Source organism: Mus pahari, chromosome 14 (assembly GCF_900095145.1).
Source record: "Mus pahari chromosome 14, PAHARI_EIJ_v1.1, whole genome shotgun sequence".
Classification (NCBI taxonomy): domain Eukaryota; kingdom Metazoa; phylum Chordata; class Mammalia; order Rodentia; family Muridae; genus Mus; species Mus pahari.
This window is the reverse complement of record NC_034603.1, coordinates 43,842,090-43,861,616: the sequence shown is the minus strand read 5'-3', so window position 1 is coordinate 43,861,616 and position 19,527 is coordinate 43,842,090. Positions and strand designations below refer to the sequence as shown.

Here is a 19,527-nt window from a genome sequence, read left to right as displayed (position 1 = left end):
ATATCAGGGTCCCTTCAGCAGAATCTTGCTGGCATGNGCATTAGTATCTAGGTTTCATCCTAGGCATTTTAAAGACCTCGCATTCATCCTCTCTGTTGTATCTGTGAGTATAGTCTAGACCACAATGTCCCTTATGGAAGAATAACACCCCAGCAAAGTTAAACTCAGTTATATCTAGAACAGATGAAGCCAGAGTCAAACTGTTTTGTTATTTATTTGTAACTATACCAGACGGTGTGGTAAGTGGTTTTCATTGCTTTTTGTTTTATTCTAACAGCATGTAATTAAATTTGTCTTTAGGTTACTACAGGAGGGAAAATACCTGCGTCTAAAAATGACTCTGCTGTCTTAGAATCATTCATGGCAGTTCTGTCTCTGTTCTCACCCTTTCCTCTTCCTCCCCATCCTGTGTCTATCCCTTTCTTTCTCAACCCCTCTGTATCCCCCCCCCCCATGATGCTGGGGACTGAACCCAAAGCCTTGTGCATACTTGGCAAGTTCTCTACCATTTGGCTCTATCCCATCCCAAATCTTCCTTACAAACCGATAGAAAGTACCTTCAAATTATATACACTGTGAGACAAAAGGTTTTTATGTAATATTGATTTTATTTTTAAAAAATGGACTTTTAATGTTTATGTCAGTTTTAAGTTCACATCATAATTAGGTGTTGTTACAGAGGTTTCCCCTTCTTGCCAACACTGCCCCTCTTCCCTCTCCTGGCATGCACATTGTCCCTGAACCTACCTTAGCACGCTCACCAAACTCCATGGTTTACTGAGTTCACTTTGGGGGGACTTTGCTGTTACAGATATAGATCAGAGACACAGTATTTTAAAATACATTTATTTCTATTTATGTGTATGGATGTTTTGTCCGCACGTGTATCTGTGCCCACACGCATGACAAGTTAAATAGTGATCCAGGGCGAGTTGTAGTTGTCAGCTTCCAAATCCTGTTGGCAAAGAGTGAACTTCTTGAGAAATTACTTACGAGTTTCTCTCAGCTTCAGTTGAGCACATCTGCCAGGCAGGCTTGTGCGAAATGAGGTCTGAGCTAGCTGGGGAGTTTACTAAAGACAGCAAGTCTTGCAGCCATTGCTGTCTGCTTTTGTCCCAGCTAGGGTAGTGCGGGGATTTTGGCGAACATCCTACAGACACACGCACAGGCTCTTTGTTTGGCTCTGTTGTTTGTGTGGGAAGATGATGACAGCTTATTGCTTACTCAGTACTCACCTGTTGCTCTTACCAAATAACCTGCATTCTGCAACAGGGCACCTAGGTACAATACACACAGTCAGAAGCAGCCAGGCAATAATGTTGTCTTTCACTGGGCCTCCGATGGGCATTTCTAGGGGCTTTGATCTGGATGAAGAGCTGTGTATTGAGTTCTCCAGAAGATGAAGAGCTTTTTAATTCAGTAATTTATAACTTTTGAAATTATATGAGATATATTCTGTGTTATTAGCAAGTAACTGAAAATTTGAAGTTACAGGTGAGGTATTATGCTACATGCCTTTAACCCCAGCATTCAGGAGACTAAGGCAAGCAGATCTCTGAGTTTGAGGCCCTGGTCTATATATCAAGTTCTAGGGCAGCTGTGGATATATACAATGAGACCCCGTCTCAAAACAACAACAACAATGAAGAACCACATAGAGATATAGACACTGCTAGAGAGATAGCTCAGAGGTTAAGAGCACTGACTGCTCTTCCCAAGGTCCTGAGTTCAATTCCCAGCATCTACATGGTGGCTCACAACCATCTGTAATGAGATCCAATGTGTCTGAAGATAGCTACAGTGTACTCACATATATAAAATAAATAAATATTTAAAAAGATATAAACATAGTAATAACCACATTATCAGATTAGCATCTATAATTCTTTATGTGTTATTATGATGTGTATAGTCTCCCTGTATGTATAGATTCACTCTCCATGGATGGTGGAACAATTCATGAGTTTGAAAACAGTTTTTATTACAATATATTGTTATAATTTTTGTTTTGTTGTGTATGCTGTCTTACCATGCCTAATTTATAAGTCAAACCTCTCCATAGATATATGTGTGGAGAAAGCATAGCATGTATAGGGTTTGGGTTCAAGTATCTGAGGAAAGTTCCTAGATGTGCCCCCTGTGGGAAGGAAGACTATTTCTATTCCCTAGGCTTTAGATTGAGTTGGTAATAGACCTCAGAGTTTGAAATGATCCTAAACATTTTTCCTGAATGAATTTTCTTTGACATATATTTAATACGTAAATACATATATATTTATTTTTATTTTATGATATCCTTCACGTATTATGTTCCCCATGTGCATGCCTGATGCCTGTGGAAGGCAGAAGAAGTTCTCCTGGAACTGGAGCTACGAATGCTTGTGAGCCACTATGTAGGTGTTGGCAACTGAACCAGGTCTTCTACAAGAACAGCAAGTGCTTTTAACCGTTGAGACATCTCTCCAGCCCACTTTGCCATATCTTGAATGAAAGATGTTTATTTGACAGTAGTCTCTTTCTTTACTTTGAAGGACAGAACTTTCCAAAATCATGCGAGCCAGAGCTAAGGAAATTGAGGTGAAATTGCTTCTTTTTGCGATCCAGAGAACAACCAACTTTGAGGGGTTTCTTGCAAAACGCTTCTCCGGTTGCACCCTGACAGATGGAACCCTGGTAAGACCTTCCTGACGGAGCTGGGTCTGGGCACTAGAGGCTGGGTGGCCAGGCTTCCTTTATGGTTTCTCTGTAAAGCCATCTCATCCTTTGGCTCCTGGTCTCAGATCCTTCCCTCTCAGCACCAGAGGAGCTAGGACCCTGCCTACCTGCCACTGTGTCCAGTTTAATTTTCTCTTTTGACAAGGAAAATGAGCCAAACTAATGATTGCAAAACTCCTAACAAAACTTGATGTGGAATCCAAGCTTGACATGTTTGTTTGTTTGTTTGTTTTTTAAATGTCTGCCATATGTCCCACACTGAGTTATGTGCAGTTACCTGTACTCGGGTACTTTGATTCACCCCTGTAGAAGCCCCTACTGTGTTCAGTTGACTTCCAGAGATCACAGATAATAGTGAAAACAGACTTTTGGCTGCCCGATGGAGGAGTAAAGATGGACTTAAGACTGGAGCACAGTTCCCCGTGCATCTCTCACCCCTGCAATGCTCTCTAGCTCCCAGCTTTCCAGTCCTAAGGTCCTGGCACCTGGGTAGGCTCCTTTCCTTGTCCTCATAAGACCTAGTTCAGCATAGCAGGCAGGTCGTCCAGTACTGGGCTGAAGAGAGGTGGCATGGTAAGCCAGGACAACAAAACCACTGAATAGCAACACTCCATGAGTAGAAAATTACTGGGAGACAGACTTCAGGCTGTTTCTTTAGAACAGAGAGCAGCAGCCTAGCTGGGGCCTAGGCCTAGGGTTCCTGAAGGCTTACAGGTAGATCCCTCCCTCTTGGGAGATTCTTTCCCCCTGTCTTAGGTAGCACAGGGTCCCTGGACCAACCCTACCGGGAGGGGTCTACACTTGCTGCAATCAGGCCAGTTTATGGGTAGTAGGTGTCCTTTTACATGTTGAGGATGGCTGGCTTGTTTGTGGAGGTAGGAGGAAATTGCAGTTGTCTGATGAACAAGGTCACTGAGTCTTAGGGCTCCGAGCAACACTGGGGGCTAGGTTTCTGTTTCCTCATGGCCATCTCCCTGGCTAAGCTCAGATAGCCATTGTAGGGTATTGGGAGTTGTATCACCATCTTAGGAGCCCACTTTGTGATGTAAAAATGATAACAGTTCTGTTTTAAAGCAATATCTCAAGTCCCTATCTGCTCAGACTCATTTATGATTTTACTAAAAGACAACAGGAATCACAAAATACAACTTCCACACTTAACATAAGATACATAGAAACTGGATGGTGCCACAGGCCTGTAATACTTGGAAGATAGAGGCAAGAGGATCAGAAGTTCAAGGTCAGTCTCAACTACAAATTATGTTTGAAGCTACCATGGGCTACATGAGCTCTGACTCAAAAAGCAAACAAACAATAACACAAAAACTTCACAATAAATAGGTAAATAAAATATATAGACAGTCCTCTGCATGCTAACTCATTTTTAAAATTGATTTTAATTTAGTAATGGAGAAAAAATTAGGTCACAAATGGATAAAATTATCCTTGTCATAGTTACTTTTCTATTTCTGTGATGAAACACCATGACCCAGGCAAATTTTAGAAGCAAGGGTTTTTTGGGCCTGTGAGAAGGATGGGTTCATTTCCATCCTAGCAGGGAAACAGGGCAGCATGAAGGTATGTGTCTTAATCAGGGTTTTATGGCTGCGATGAAGCACCATGACCAAAGGGCAAGTTGGGAAGGAAAGGGCTTGTTTGGCTTACACTTCCAGATCACTATCCTTCAGTGGGAGAAGTCAGTACAGAAACTCAGGCAGGGCTCGAGCCTGGAGGCAGGAGTTAATGCAGAGGCCATGGAGGGGTGCTGCTTACTAGATTGTTTCCCCTGGTTTGATCAGCTTGCTTTCTTGTAGAACCTAGGATTACTAGCCCAGGGAGGGCCCCCGCTCACAATGGGCTGGGCCCTGTCCCATTGATCACAAACTGAGAAAATTCCTTGCAGCCGGATATCATGGAGGCATTTCTTCAACTGAGGCTCCTTCCTCTGTGATGGCGCTAGCTTATGTCAGGTTGTCACACAAAACCAGTACTGCATGGCAGTTAGAATAGTGGCAGGCAGCTCACATCTGGAAGCAGCAGCAGAGAGCACACTGGGAGTGGCACATGACTTTTGAAGCCTCAGAGCCTGCACTTGATCCAGCTAGGCCACACCTCTAAGCCTACTCAAACAATGCTACCAACCAGGGACAAGTATTCAAATGCCCAGGTTCTAGGGAACATCTCGATCAAACCACCATGTCCTTAAAGAGACTGCAAGTCACAAAAGGGACTAGTTAGCAGGAAAACCACTGAAAGAAGTGTGTGTGTGTGTGTGTGTGTGTGTGTGTGTGTGTGTGTGTGTGTGTCAGGGCTAGGGCTAGCTCATAGAGAGGCTTGCCTTGCATGCACAAGGCCCTCTCTAGGTTCTATCCCTCTTAGTACTGCAAACAAATAAACAAATAAAAACACCCCCCCCCCCCCACACACACACAGGTATGTGTCCTGTTGAGAAGCTTGTGCCTGGCAGCATCTGTGAGACCCTCATTTCAGCCCTACCTGAGCCCTGCTTCTCAGCAGAGGTGTAGACAGCGTGCTTTCAGCCTGACAGGGCAGAGAATTTTCAGCTCTGAGCACAAAGCCCACCCTGGATGTCATGCCTGAGCCCTCATGGTTTCTGGTTGCCCAGGCTGGGTAGAGCACAAGTGAACAAGACACAGACCTCAACAACAGATCTGGCATATCATTCAGCCACATGCATGTTTTAAGCCATACCCTACATCTGCAGGCTCCCATTCCTCATGATTTCTGTTTTACTGTTAGGTCACTGTAGGATCAAGGAACAGATAGCCCTCTTGTAGCTGATGACCAGGGATGCCTGCAAACCCAGGTCTGTCCAGGACACACTGATATATATTCTCACTAATCCAAGGAATCCCCCAGTGATCAAAAGTGCTAGGGTTGGGGCTCAGGAGGACAAGACGGGAAAAGGGAGTGGATATGGCCAAACTACATGTGGATACTTGAGCAAGAATGTCATTTTGCAACCCCTCCATCACTTCTTAGAAGGAATATGCTGTAGCTAGAAAATAAAGTACTAGGAAGGTCCTTGTAGAGATGCTGAGGCTGCTGAGCAAGTCAGCCAAGCAGACCATGAGATGCTGGCCTGGGCTCTGCTCCTGTGTGTGAAGACAGTGCCCTTTTTGGTTGTGTTTTGTTGTAGAGAACATGTGTGTAGCACTATCTGGGTGGCACTTGGCTGATCAACAGCTACTTCTGTCTGGAGGGGCAGAGCTGGCATGCTTGTTTGTGGTTGCACAGTACTTCTTCACCTTGGTTTCTGTAGACCGGGCTGGCTCCTGGTCTGGAACCTTGTCATCTGGTAGTTGCTGTACTCCATAGCTAGGAATCCTCTTCCCCAGACCGTGACTTTCTGGTCACGTGACTTTGACATTTTTTTGGTAGAACTAGTTTGCCATTCTCCCTTATAATCATTCAGGAGTTACTTTTCCTGTCTGGCTCCTAAGGGAGTTTCAGATCATAAATCCTTGACCAGGGAGACAGACAGACAGACAGACACACACACACACACACACACACACACACACACTTCCCAGCCCCTCCCTTTAAGCCATTGGTGACTCTGATGGTAAAGGATACATGATACATTTTTAACTGGAAAAGCTTTAAGGATGGTCTTTCTTTGTCTGCCTGTACCAGGGCTCCCAAGTTCTATCCCCACCCTTTCCTTCAGCTCTTTCTGCAGGAGTGAGCAGCCAGTGTGTTTGCCTCTTGCCTCAACTTCTGACCCTGAAGGAGGGATTTAAGAAAGTCTAAGGCTCACATGCCTTGAAATTAAAAGCAAATGTCTATATGTGACTTAACTGTATCCACATGCATTTTTAGTGACTTGATGATTAGATTGAAGGTGAGCAAATTCTATCCAGCCTTCTGCTGAAAGCAGAGTAGATTGGGGTTAACTGTTTCTCCGAATTTAAATTTTCCTTTTCTTTCTTTGTCTTCTTAAAAAATAAGAATCCTCCTATATAATGCTGCTAGGGTCCGTTTCCTTTGGCTAGTGCATAGGTTGTCCTTCAAAGTAGAATTGTCATTTAGTTTAGAGGTCATTTTAATGTTGCTTAGCTTAAAAAATAACATTATAAAGTTACAGAAACACTTTTCTGTTTTGTCCTGTTTTAGGTTTTGGATATAGGGTCCTACAGCCTAGGCAGGCCTAGAACTTAGGATGTTCCTCCTGGGTCTGGTTCTGTAGGCAGGCACCACTACACCCAGCTTGTGCTTGTTAGCCTTGACGTTTGCACACAAGAGCAGAGAGTTAAAAAGTCTGCACAAAGCATTTCACCCTCCTGGCAACTTAACTAAAGGAATATATTCTAACATTTGAATGCTGGGAGGCCATCGGGAGAGAAGGGCAGCATAGGGTTTCCTAGGGATCTGTTGTGAGCAGGGAACTAACTTTGTTATACCTGAGGCCCTCTCATCAGACTTTGAAAATATTTATAAGTGATTTTTTTTGTTTGTTTGTTTGTTTGTTTTTCGAGACAGGGTTTCTCTGAATAGCCCTGGCTGTCCTGGAAATAAATGATTTTTTTTAAAGTTTTTTTCTTAAGATTGTGTGTGTGTGTGTGTGTGTGTGTGTGTGTGTGCGCACATTCGCACACACATGTACACATGCACTCATGCCTGGTACCCAAGATCAGAAGAAATTATCAGATTCCCCAGGAACTGGGTTAAGGATGGGTGTGAACCATGAGTGTGGCTGGAATCTCTACGAGAGCAACAAGAACTCTTATCCACTGGGTCATCACCACTCCAGCCTCCTAACCTCCTAACGCTGGGACCCTCAGTACAGTTCCTCATGTGGTAGAACTCCTGACCGTAACATTGTTTTTGTTGCGACTTCATAACTGAAATTCTGTACTGTTATGAATAGTAATGTAAATACCTGTGTTTTCTGATGGTGCTCTTAGGTGATCTCTGCTGCTCTAGCCCCTAAAAAATGATTTCTTGATGCTAAAGGAATATATTCTAACATTTGAATAGCACCTGTGACAGTTTGTATATGCTTGGCCCAGGGAGGTGTGTCCTTGTTGGAGTAGGTGTGTCACTGTGGGTGTGTGGCTTTAAGACCCTCATCCTAGCCCCCTGGAAGCCAGTCTTCTCCTAGTGGCTTTCAGATGAAGATGTAGAACTCTCAGCTCTTTCTGCACCATGCCTGCCTGTAGACTGCCATGCTCCCACCTTGATGATAATGGACTGAACCTCGGAACCTGTAAGCCAGCCCCAATTAAATGTCCTTATAAGAGTTGCCTTGGTCGTGACGTCTGTTCACAACAGTAAATTCCTAACTAAGAGAGTATCCTAAAGAATAGTTAGGCTGTGCCTATGTCTGAGGAGAAGCTAATACTTAGTCAAGATATAAAATTTGGAAATAATAGGCATGCGTGAAGAAGCAGAGAGGAAGGGATCCATTTTTCCCATCAGAATTGAGGACTTTGGTTGCTTTTATATATTGTGTAACTGACTGCAGGTCATGTCTAAAGAGAGTCTGCTGGGTTAGCCATTTTGGAGAAGACCATGGTTAATACCTAGGCTTTCCCAACTCTGCCTCAGACTTATGATATGTTGGTTTCTCTTCTGTGCATATATAAAATCTTTTTCAAACTCACTATGTAGCAGAGGCTGACCTTGAACACCTGATCTTCCTGTCGCTGTCTCCCAAGTACTGGGATTAATTACATGTGTGTAACTTTATATCTTGCTGTTAAACATTGATAGAGAACAAAATATTTTTAAAGTAAGTTCTTTTTCTCCTTAGTTGGAGCTTTCTAGTCTATTTTTGAGACTCCCTTATAAACGCGCACACAGTATGCACATTTTATATTTTCTGTAAAGAAAGAAAAAAACCTTTATGTAGAAACATTTGTGAGTAAGTACTAGTCAAACAAGAAAATCCTCTTCAAGTGGGCTCTGTACTGAGGCTCAGAGAAAGAGAAGTTGAATCGGACAGATGCTTATGGGTTAGTAGGGGAAAGAAACCCGTAATAGCATCCAATGTGAGGTATGAGTGTGTGGCAGCAAGAGTAGGAAGGTAGTAAACACCAGGTGTGCTCAGCCCCCACCCCACGCGGGCTCATGATTGTCAGCTAACGCCGCAGGCTGCCTAGGAAAGTACAAGTCAGGAACCGAGTGAGTGCAGTGTGTACAAAATGAGAGTACGGGGCTTTCATCTGAAAGCTTTCTCCTTCAGGGAAAGTGGGGAAATGGCCTTAAATTTCAGCGCTCCTTCTTTGATAATGTAACATGTCCAGCCAGGGCCTCCAAAGAGGACTTGTGTGTGCAGGCCCAGATGTGGAAACACACCTGACTGAAGCCAGACTCTTCTCACAGTAAATGAGACAGCTTGGCTGGCCTGTGTGTGGCCCCTTCTGTTTGGAAGGTGCTAGGAATCCCATGTGAGCCAATCAGTGAGAATTAAGTTGCTATATGAAAAACTTTATCTTCCCTCTTGGACTTGAGATCCACTGTCATCATTGCCAAAAGAGCAGATACTCTTAAAATTGGAAATCTCTTCCCGTCTTGGCAAATCTTCATTTCATCTAGCAGCACAGAGTTTATAGAATGTGTCATTCAAGTTGCTTAAAATCCAAATCCAAAGAGGCAATTCTCCCTGGTCTACAACAGCTGCAGAGTAGGAAGGAGAAGTGTGACCAGGATGGCTGACAGCAGGGCTGTCCCCCAGAGGGCTGCACTGTGCCAGTGGTTGCTGTTGGCAAAGACTTGTTTTCCCCATGCCTCAGTAATCTGAGCAGTGGCGTGACCATCTGAACCATGTCTTGGGCTTGGTACGAGAGCATTTTTCAGCGGGGTGGTGGTACACAGTAGTGGGGCTAGGAAGGAGGAAGCACATGGTGTGCCATTCACACCTGTAAACTGAGCACCTCTGCTTCTGTTTCCTAGAGAGATCCCAGAGAGACGGTCAGTGCCACAGGCTGTCTGTCTGGTGCCCAAAAGAAATGGTTCCATAAGACATTCGGGCTTGTGTCCTTACTTCTTTCTTTTCAGTGTACTGCTTCACTAAGTGCACACTAATGCACACTTGTGATTACAGAGGCAGGAAGGTGACAAGTTCAAGGCTAACCTGGCTACCTACTAAGACACAGTCTCAGAAGGAAGAGACAAAGCCTAAGGCCTTGCACAAGTCATCATCCCTATTATATTAGTGGAAGCGACTGCTCATTAGCCTCTCCCCCTGTGCCAGATCACGTGTCCGGCTGCTTGTTTTCCATTTGAGAACAGAGCTGAGGCTTGAAAAGCTAGGCAGATCCAGTAGTAGAGCCTGGACTTGAACCAGATATGTCAGGTCCAGAGCCAGTGCCCTCCCCCTAAACCCCCCAATCCCCAATGTCATCTGAGTGAGTGTCCCCGTCAGTCTCCCAGCAGCTCCAGCCTTTCCTGGTCCCCTTGTTCCCCCCCCCCACCTCCGTCCAAACTCCCTCCAGAACCCATGCCTCCAGCTCAGTCCCATCCTCCTCCATTCTCTCTGCAGCACTACAGCAGCCCATGCCTTCTCCTGCTCCTGGTGTAGTCTTCTCCCAAAAGCAGTGGAAGGATTTTATTTACGTTTTTTAAAATTAAATTCATCCATTCATTCACTTTGTGTGTGCATGCATGCGTGCGTGCTTGCTTGCTTGCTTGCTCGCTCCACACGTGAGGAGGTCAGGACAGCTTGGAGGAGTCAGTTCTCTCCTTCCCCTGTGTGGGTCCTGGGGATTAAACTTGGGTCATTGGTGTTTATGGCAAGTGCCTTCTCCTGTTGAGACATCTTGCTGTCAGACATTTTAAGAAGTTATATTAGACAAAGAACTATTAATCTTAGATATCTGAGAGGCTAAAGGAGATTACTTGAGCACAGGAGTTCAAAGCTAGCCTGGGCAACATAGTGAGACCTAACTTTGTTTTGTTTTTTATTCCAAACTAGTATCTGTTATTTGTAAAAGCCCGTGGTGCCACTTTCTTGTGATGAGAAGAGAATCTTACCATGCCTACAAAAGTCACTAGACTGGGCCCTCTGCCTTGTACCTCACACCTCTGCCATCCTTCCTGCAGACTCCCCAAGACTCATGCTGTTAGTGCCTCCCCTTACTTACATTTCCTGCTCTTCCCTGCCCCAGCCAGCTGGGTCCTCAGTCCCCTCTCACAGGGCCTCTCTTCCTTGTCTATTCCTTCTGCTTTGCCTGTGCAGCGCAGGGAGTCTGGATGGGGCAGACACTTAATTAATGTCCATTGCATGGTAAGCGAATGCTGTTGCCCAAGCCTAGAAAGCACTCACTCCACACTTCTCACCCTGGTGAAGCTCAGGAGCAGCTCTCTGTCCTGTCTTCAGAGGTTCTGCCCCTCTACCGCGGTCTTCATAGCAATTACTTTTCTTCAGATCCCTTATGACATGTTTCTGTGGTGGATTAAAGCCTCAATCTCAGCAGACTGAGGGTAGGGCAGGTCTGTCTACTCCATGCTTTCCCGGGTACCCAGTACATCAATTTGTGAGTGGATGAAGGAATGTGTATGCCCTAAGAATGTGCTAGGGGTTTCTCATCCACGGTTCCCTCCATGACTTCATCAGTGTGCAGACGGAAGAAGGGAACTTCACGATGCTCTGTGTGTCCAGTGCTGCCTTTCATGTTGTCTCTCCTTTTTCTTTTATCCTTTCATTTGATATGTTCCTCAGTGGAATATAGACTCCAGGAACACTCTCTGTTTCCTTGATTCTGGTTTTATTTGTTTGTTTCTTCATTTATCCAATAAATTATACATTATGCTTTAAAAATAAAGTTCAGCTATATAAAGGTCAAGCTGTTATTCCCAACTTTAATGGACTTAGCAGTAGATAAAAAACATTTACTATAAAAGTTCAGATCCCATTTCTTTCATGGAATGGTTTAGAGCAGGGCTTTAATTTTAGCAAAGGGGCCTGCTTTTCACATCCACAAGTCACCAGGAAACTCAGAGTCATAGCAACTCTATTCAGGAGTGTGATCCCCCATTCAGTGAATTTAAGGCCCCTAACTAGTTTAATTGTTCACTTGTATTATGTGTTTCATTTTTTGATGGACACTCTTGGGTAGCCCAAGCTTGCTTTGAATTCACTGTGTAGCTGTGTCTAGGCAAGAACTCTACCACTGAGCTATTTCTCTAGCTAGGGAGTTATGTTTCGTTTTGTCTTGTCTTGTTTTATTGAAATGATGTTTTGTATTGCCCTGTCTGGTTTCAAACTCCTTGGCTTAAGAGATTCTCCTACCTTACTTTTCAAAGCAAACAAACAAAAAACCCAAAACAAACAAACAAACAAACAAACAAACAAAAACCAAAACTGGGACTTCAGGTACCCATCAGCATGCCTAGCCTAATTTAATTGTTAAAGTGTAGGTCTGGTAAATTCTCTTTTTCACTATCCCCTTCCCTTAAAATATGAGTATTCCCACCCCCTCTTAAAATGTCAGCAATGTTGTTTGCTTGCTTGTTTGTTGTTTTTAGACAGATTCTTATCGAGTTCCAGACTGTCCTGGAACTCACTGGATAGCACAGACTGGATTCTGACTAGAACAAACCTACAGGTTGAGGACTGTGCTCTAGAGAGTTGTAATTACAGGCATGTGTCTCTGTACCTGGCCAAATACTAGCAACTCCTAAAAAGACAAAGCTTAAGAGCATAGGTTTCTTTAAAAACAAACAAACAAACAAACAAACCCCTCTCTCTCTCTGTCTCTCTCTCTCTCACACACACACACACACACACACACACAAATGATTTACAGCAGATCAAGAAGCTAGCATGCAGAGGATGCAGATCTTAAATGTTTGCCTGATTGTTTGAATGCACTGTTTCTTGCCAGATTTCTGCAAAAGCCATTGTTTTAATAATGATTACCTTGAGCTGATATAGTCATCACAAGGCTTTCTTCATATATAGAAGCCATTTTCTGACTATAAAATAGCACCCAAGTGTTTCAGACACTAATTTAGTAGTTTAATGTGTATAAACAGAATTACTTTAAAGCTCATAGCAGATACCTTAGGGGGTTTTGGTTTGGGAGAGAAGAAGATGGAGAGAGGAGAGACACTGTGAGGTTAGGGATTGTAAGAACTGGCTATATAGGCTGGCCAAGCCGAGTATAAACTGCCCACGTGGAACATGGCAAGTCATAACTTGAGGTTATTGATGGTGAGGTAAAAACTAATAGCTTAGAGGGTAGATACCCAGTTGTAGTACTGATTAAAGTTTATTATAAATATAAAAGTTATGCCTTTAAAGACACTGTCAATAAGAAAAAAAGGCCACCAACAGATTGAGAAAGGATTTTTACCAATCCTAAATCTGATAGGGGACTAATATCCAATATACACAAAGATCTCAAGAAGCTGGACTCCAAAAAAAATCAAATAACCCCATTTAAAAATGTGGTACAGAGCTAAACAAAGAATTCTCAACTGAGGACTACCGAAGGGCTGAGAAGCACCTGAAAAAATGTTCAACAACCTTCATCATCAGGGAAATGCAACTCAAAACAACCCTGAGATTCCACCTCACACCAGTCAGAATGGCTAAGATCAAAAATTCAGCTGACAGCAGATGCTGGCAAGGATGTGGAGAAAGAGGAACACTCCTCCATTGCTGGTGGGATTGCAAGCTTGTCCAACTACTCTGATAGTCAGTCTGGCGGTTCCTCAGAAACTGTGGTACATTTACACAATGGAGCACTACTCAGCTATTAAAAACAATGAATTTATGAAATTCTTGGGCAAATGGATGTATCTGAAGGATATCATCCTGAGTGAGGTAACCCAATCACAAAAGAACTCACTTGATATGTACTCACTGATAAGTGGATATTAGCCCAGAAACTTAGAATACCCAAGATACAATTTGTAAAACACAAGAGAATCAAGAAGGAAGACTAATGTGTGGATACTTCATTCTTCCTTAGAATAGGGAACAAAATACCTATGGAAGGAGTTACAGAGACAAAGTTTGGAACTAAGATGAAAGGACAGACCATCCAGAGACTACCCTACCCGGGGATCCATCCCATAATCAGCCACCAAACCCAGACAGTATTGCATATGCCAGCAAGATTTTGCTGAAAGGACCCTGATATAGCTGTCTCGTGTGAGGCTATGCCAGTGCCTGGCAAACACAGAAGTGGATGCTCACAGTCATCTATTGGATGGAACACAGGGCCTCCAATGGAGGAGCTAGAGAAATTACCCAAGGAGCTAAAGGGGTCTGCAACCCTACAGGTAGAACAACAATATGAACTAACCAGTACCCCCCAGAGCTGTGTCTCTAGCTGCATATGTAGCAGAAGATGGCCTAGTCAGCCATCATTGGGAAGAGAGGCCCCTTGGTCTTGCAAACTTTATATGCCCCATACAGGGGAACACCAGGGCCAAGGAGTGGGAGTGAGTGGGTAGGGGAGCAGGGCCGGGGGAGGGTATAAGAAACTTTTGGGTTAGCATTTGAAATGTAAATAAAGGAAATATCTAATAAAAAAAATGGGAAAAAAAAGTTGTGTGCCTTTTATCTGGGAACTGAATGATCAGAGGTGGGGTAGAAGCCCCCATTTGAGATTAAACATTTACTACAACAGTTTACATTTGGTTTTTGCTTATAATGCCTTTGGATGATAGCCTGGCACGTGGCAGCCATGTATACTAGCATCTAACTGTGGCCTTCTCCTGGTTTTAGGAATTATACCAGTTTATATTACTGGTGATGCTAAAATATCACAAATACATTTGGAAACTCCTTTTTGACCTAGCCTCTTGTCTCCAGGATCCATCCCTTGTCACATCACCTCACCCCAGCATCAATCAGCCCTTTTGCTTATCATTTGGGTTTGCTGAAACTCCTAGCACTTAAGCATAAAAGATGTTTCTGATTGCGTGTGTGTTGGAATGTGCATGTGTGTGAGTGTGCAGGTGTGAGTGTGCAGGTGTGTGTGTGCAGGTGTGAGTGTGCGGGTGTGAGTGTGCAGGTGTGAGTGTGCAGGTGTGAGTGTGCGGTGTGAGTGTGCAGGTGTGAGTGTGCAGGTGTGAGTGTGCAGGTGTGAGTGTGCAGGTGTGTGTGTGCAGGTGTGTGTGTGCAGGTGTGTGTGTACATGTGGAGGCCAGAGAAAGATGTCGGATCTCTTTCTAAGCCTCACCCCTTGCGATAGGCTCACTCACTGTTTCTCAGCTGGACTAGCCAGCAAGCATCTGATCTGCCAGTCTCTACCCTGTAACATAAGGGTTACAGGCACAGGCAACTATACCCGGCTTTATAAACACCCTTGAGGAATACTCACGAGGCAAAAGCATGTAACCCATACTCGGCAGATGAGGAAGGCTTCCCAGAACAAGGAACCTCTCAAATGAAGACTAAAGGATGAGTGAGAGTTTTAGCCGGATCAGAATTGGAATAAAGGTACCCGGTCCACATGGTGAGTTCTAAGACAGCCAGGGCTATGTAGAGAGACCCTGCCTTTTAAAAATAAAAATAAAATAAAATAAAATAAAATAAAATAGAATCAGAGTAGGGTAGACAGCGCAGGCTCTAGAAAGTGGAAAAGGACAATGTGGGTGAGGATGTGGTCCCTGTGCCTCCATCCTTATTATGAGGACAAATCCAATGATCCAGATGTTAGAAAAACTTGGATAAAGTGAGTTGCCCCACACAGAGTTGCTTATGTACAGAAATAACACCTTTCTCATGTCTTAATAGAAAAAGCTGGAGTCCCCACCACCATCTACCAATCCCTTCCTGGAAGATGAGACAACACCAGAGATGGAGGAGCTGGCTCTGGAGAAAGGAGAGTTAGAGCAAGTAAGTCTACTTGTATTGTAGGGTGTAACTCATGCTCTTTCCTGAAAGTGGACTGGCTCACTTCATGTATGATCTGGCCAGGACCACACTCAGAGATCGTGACAAGGTGGGTTTTACAGAAGTCCTTGTATAAGGATACAATCAGATGATAAAGAACAATTTTCTTACCCTGATATGTTGCAGAAGAGCCTCCACTCAGCATGTAGTGCCACATGCTTGCCTCAGCCTGTGCACAGAGCTGCCCAGTTATAGTTCTGCCTTGTTCAGCATCTTCTGGGGCAGTCAGGCAGCTCCCTTCCTCTCATCTGGTGCTGTGATGATGCAAGATACTCTGAGGTTAGCCATGCCATCCGGGCTGGGAGAGCCCTCCACACAGCTAGCCAATTGGAAGCCAGTGGCTAGGCCTTGGAAACATCAGGGTGAGCAGCAGTACCTTTGGAGTTTTTTTTTCGGAGCACACCAGCACTTTTAATTTCCTTCAGCACTTTCTGTCCAGCTCAAAATTTCCTGTCCCTTCTTCCTACAGAATGGTGTTTTTGTTTCATTGCTATTTTATGACAAGAGATGTTAGAGCAGTAAGTCAGCCATTTCCTTTCTGGATTAGAGCTCCTTCTCTTTCATTCTCTACATTTGGCTGCTAGAGGGTTATTTGGTGGCATTGTTTCTCTCCAGGAGGCTGGGAGGCCAGCTTGAGGAAATACAGCCACACACTGTGCAGCTAGCTCTGCATTCCAAGTGGCAAGGTTGGGTGAATTCTGACAGGAGTCAGACAGCAGAATTCCTAGAAGCCATTAAATGTGTCTGTTCCATTGATTAAGTAATTGTAATAACACAGATACCTCACATTTAAGGCACTTTATAATTTCAAAATCTTTCCACGCTTTCTTTCATTTCACTTTCACTGTGCCTCCCTCTGGTTTACAGTGATGAAAGTACAGCTCAGAGAGGCTCACCAGCTCGCTCACTCAGGGAGGCTCACCAGCTCGATCACACAGAGAGGCTCACCAGCTCGCTCACATAGGGCTGAGTTTGGAAGTGGAGGGGCAGGACTAGCAGGCAGGTCTAGCAGATGGAAACTTGAATTCCTTTCCTAGCACACACTGCCCCCATACACACTTCATGTCTTATTTAAAAGTAAAGGACATAGAAGTGAAGTTGATGGGCAAAAGTAATCGGGAAGAACTAAGGGTTGCTATGAGTCTGTCCCAGAAAAGTGGGGCTAGCTATAGCTGGTTGAAAGCTGTGGTATTATTAGGTAGCACAGACAAGGGGATATTGGTTCTGACCCCAGTGCAGTTCTCAGAGTGGGAGCAAGGACTCAGATCGAAGGGGCTTCAATATTTTTTGGTAAATTCCACTGGGCCACCTGCTTAGTAGAAACGTACCTTGTGCAGTCATGTTTTGTATGGGGCCTTCCTGCCTCCCCAAGCTATAAGCTGCCTTTGTCTTGATTAGTTAGAGCCATGTAGTTTGAGCACTCAGTGCTGTGTGTTAGCTGGTTACCTCTGGGTGCCATTACACTGAGTCAGCAGAGTCCCTTCATTACCTTTGCACCCTTTTGCTGGATAAAATATGACTTTGGTTTTGTCTTGAATCTTTTTCCTCTTCATGAAAGCTTGAAGTGACTGTTGTAAAACCAAGACCCGCAGGTTCTAAGGACAGTGATGACTGATCCTGGATGAGCAGGCAGGGGAAAGCAGAACTCTGCAGTGATAAGAATTCGGGGCCGGGGGGCTGGTGAGATGGTTCAGTGGTTAAGAGTGCTGACTGCTCTTCCAAAGGTCCTGAGTTCAAATCCCAGCAACCACATGGTGGCTTGCAACCATCCATAACGAAATCTGACTCCCTCTTCTGGAGTGTCTGAAGACAGCTACAGTGTACTTACATTAAATAAATAAATAAATAAAAGACTGTGGTGGAGCTGAGCACTAAGGTTTCCAGGAAAGATCCCATTAAAAAAAAAAAAAAAAAAAAGAATTCGGGGCCGGGGCTGGAACGATGGCTCAGTGTTTAAGAGCACTGACTGCTCTTCCAGAGGTCCTGAGTTCAAATCCCAGCAACCACATGGTGGCTCACAACCATCTGTAACTCCAAGATTTGACACCCTTACACTCAGACATACACGCAGGCAAAACACCAATGCACACGACATAAAAAATAAATAAATTAATAAATTAATTAATTAAAAAAAAAAAAAGAATTCGGGACCTGTCTGCTTGCTCACAGCTGTTCACAGGTACTGGCCTTAGATAGGTTCAGGCTCTCTCAGCCTCCATGCTGTCATATTGTGACCTTCATGCTGTATTCTTTGATGGCCCTTGGGGAGTTGGGAGAGAAAGAGACCAAGGTCCCTGCAGCCAAAGCAGCTCCATTCTCAGTCACTTTGTGTGTGGACCTCCAGGCCAAGCTTGTTTTACACCTAAAGTTTTACATTTGTTTAAACAAACAAACAAAAACTAATAACAAATCTTGATCTACGTGATGTCCCCATCATTTAAGGCTGTTCTTTATTAGTAGTAACACTCACATAGTGACTAATGCCCCCCATATGTTACTCACACCTCTGGCTTGCTAGATGAGTCTCAGATCGCCTTCCCAGCAGCCAGTTGGCTTCTGGCGTTTTATGTACCGGAGTAACAGGAGCTCTTGGGGTAAAGGGAAGAGACTCCACAGCATTAGCAGGGAGCCCCTTCTGCTGTCCTGGGCTACTTGAGCCATCTCCTGGCTCCAGCCAGTAGGCAGTTGGCTCCCAGGATCAGGATCAGCTCTTGCTCCCTAGCTGCTGAGAAAGGAGTGTGAACTTGAAAAAGTAGTGTCTACTTCATGAGAAGACCTGAGTGCCTAGTTGCCAAGATATTCCCAGTAATAAAAGAACATTTTAAGAGACTGAGGGCACAGGAGAGAGAAGAAATCAGGAATTTCTGGTTTACAAATGTACCCTTCTGGTTATCCAAGCAGTTAGATTTAATCTGTTTACATTGGATAGTAATAAAAGGAAATGGGACCAGCTGCAGACCTCCTTACTGTGACAACAGTAACCTTTTATTATTCCATCAAACTCTGGGAGGAAATAGCTTAAACATCTGCAGCGCTTGGACAGAATTCACACACTCAGCAGTCCAGCCTGAGTGCTACTGCTAAATGACTTAGTGTATTCTTTAAGCTGAGGATCAGCTCTTTGGGGAGCTGCCTGGTGCAAAGGGAGTTGCCAGTGTGAGCTGAAATTCCAGCACCTACTCACTAAACATGAGCCGGGGCAGCCCTGTGGAGAAGTGGTAAGAGAAAGAAACCTGGGCAGCCAGCGCCTCTTGTTATCCCTGCCATGCTTCAGTTCATAAAATACATCAACAGGAATTAGGCACTGTGGTGACAGGACTAATGACAGACAAGGCAGAGATAGATCAGTCACCTAAGGTGGACTTGGGGCACCTACCTGTCTGCTAACGCAGCTTCTGTATATTCTGTGGCGCCTCACCATGCAACGACCCATGAACATGAACTTTGTTAGAGCATCATAAAGCCATGTTCTCCCAAGTACAGATCTGTATTTTATACTCATCAAAGAGCCTTTAGACTTGTTAGACATGTGTTTAAAACTATATGTTGTTTTGTACACAGTTAGGAAACTATAAGCAAAACCACAGATTAAGATATTCCTAAAATGTCTTCATATACAAGATCTAATCTTTGGAACTACTTGTTAATTAAACTATATTTTGCCAGGCAAAGCAGCATAAACTTGTGCCCCTTCTTGGAAGGCTGAAGCAGGAAAAGGTGCTTCTGCACAAGCCTGACTAGTTGAGCTCAACCCCCAGGACCCATGTAAAGACCCATGTGTTGTTGGGATCAGCTAGAGAAGCCTTTATTAACCAGCTGGTAACTACATTGCATGCTCAGGATCCCAGTGTAACCTAAGCCTTTTAATCAGGCAATCTCAGTCTCTCTCTCTCTCTCTCTCTCTCTCTCTCTCTCTCTCTCTCTCTCTCTCTCTC

General features: G+C 44.2%; 1 protein-coding gene across 2 annotated transcripts in view; it reads left to right on the top strand.

The window, feature by feature from the left end:
• Vps53 (VPS53 subunit of GARP complex) overlaps positions 1-19,527 on the top strand; it is a 130,094-nt gene that overhangs the window by 61,979 nt on the left and 48,588 nt on the right. For both annotated transcript variants that reach the window (XM_029545786.1, XM_021212135.2), the window contains exons 11-12: positions 2,532-2,673; positions 15,434-15,535. In XM_029545786.1, coding sequence (XP_029401646.1) covers positions 2,532-2,673; positions 15,434-15,535 — 244 coding nt within the window. The remainder of the gene's footprint in view (positions 1-2,531; positions 2,674-15,433; positions 15,536-19,527) is intronic.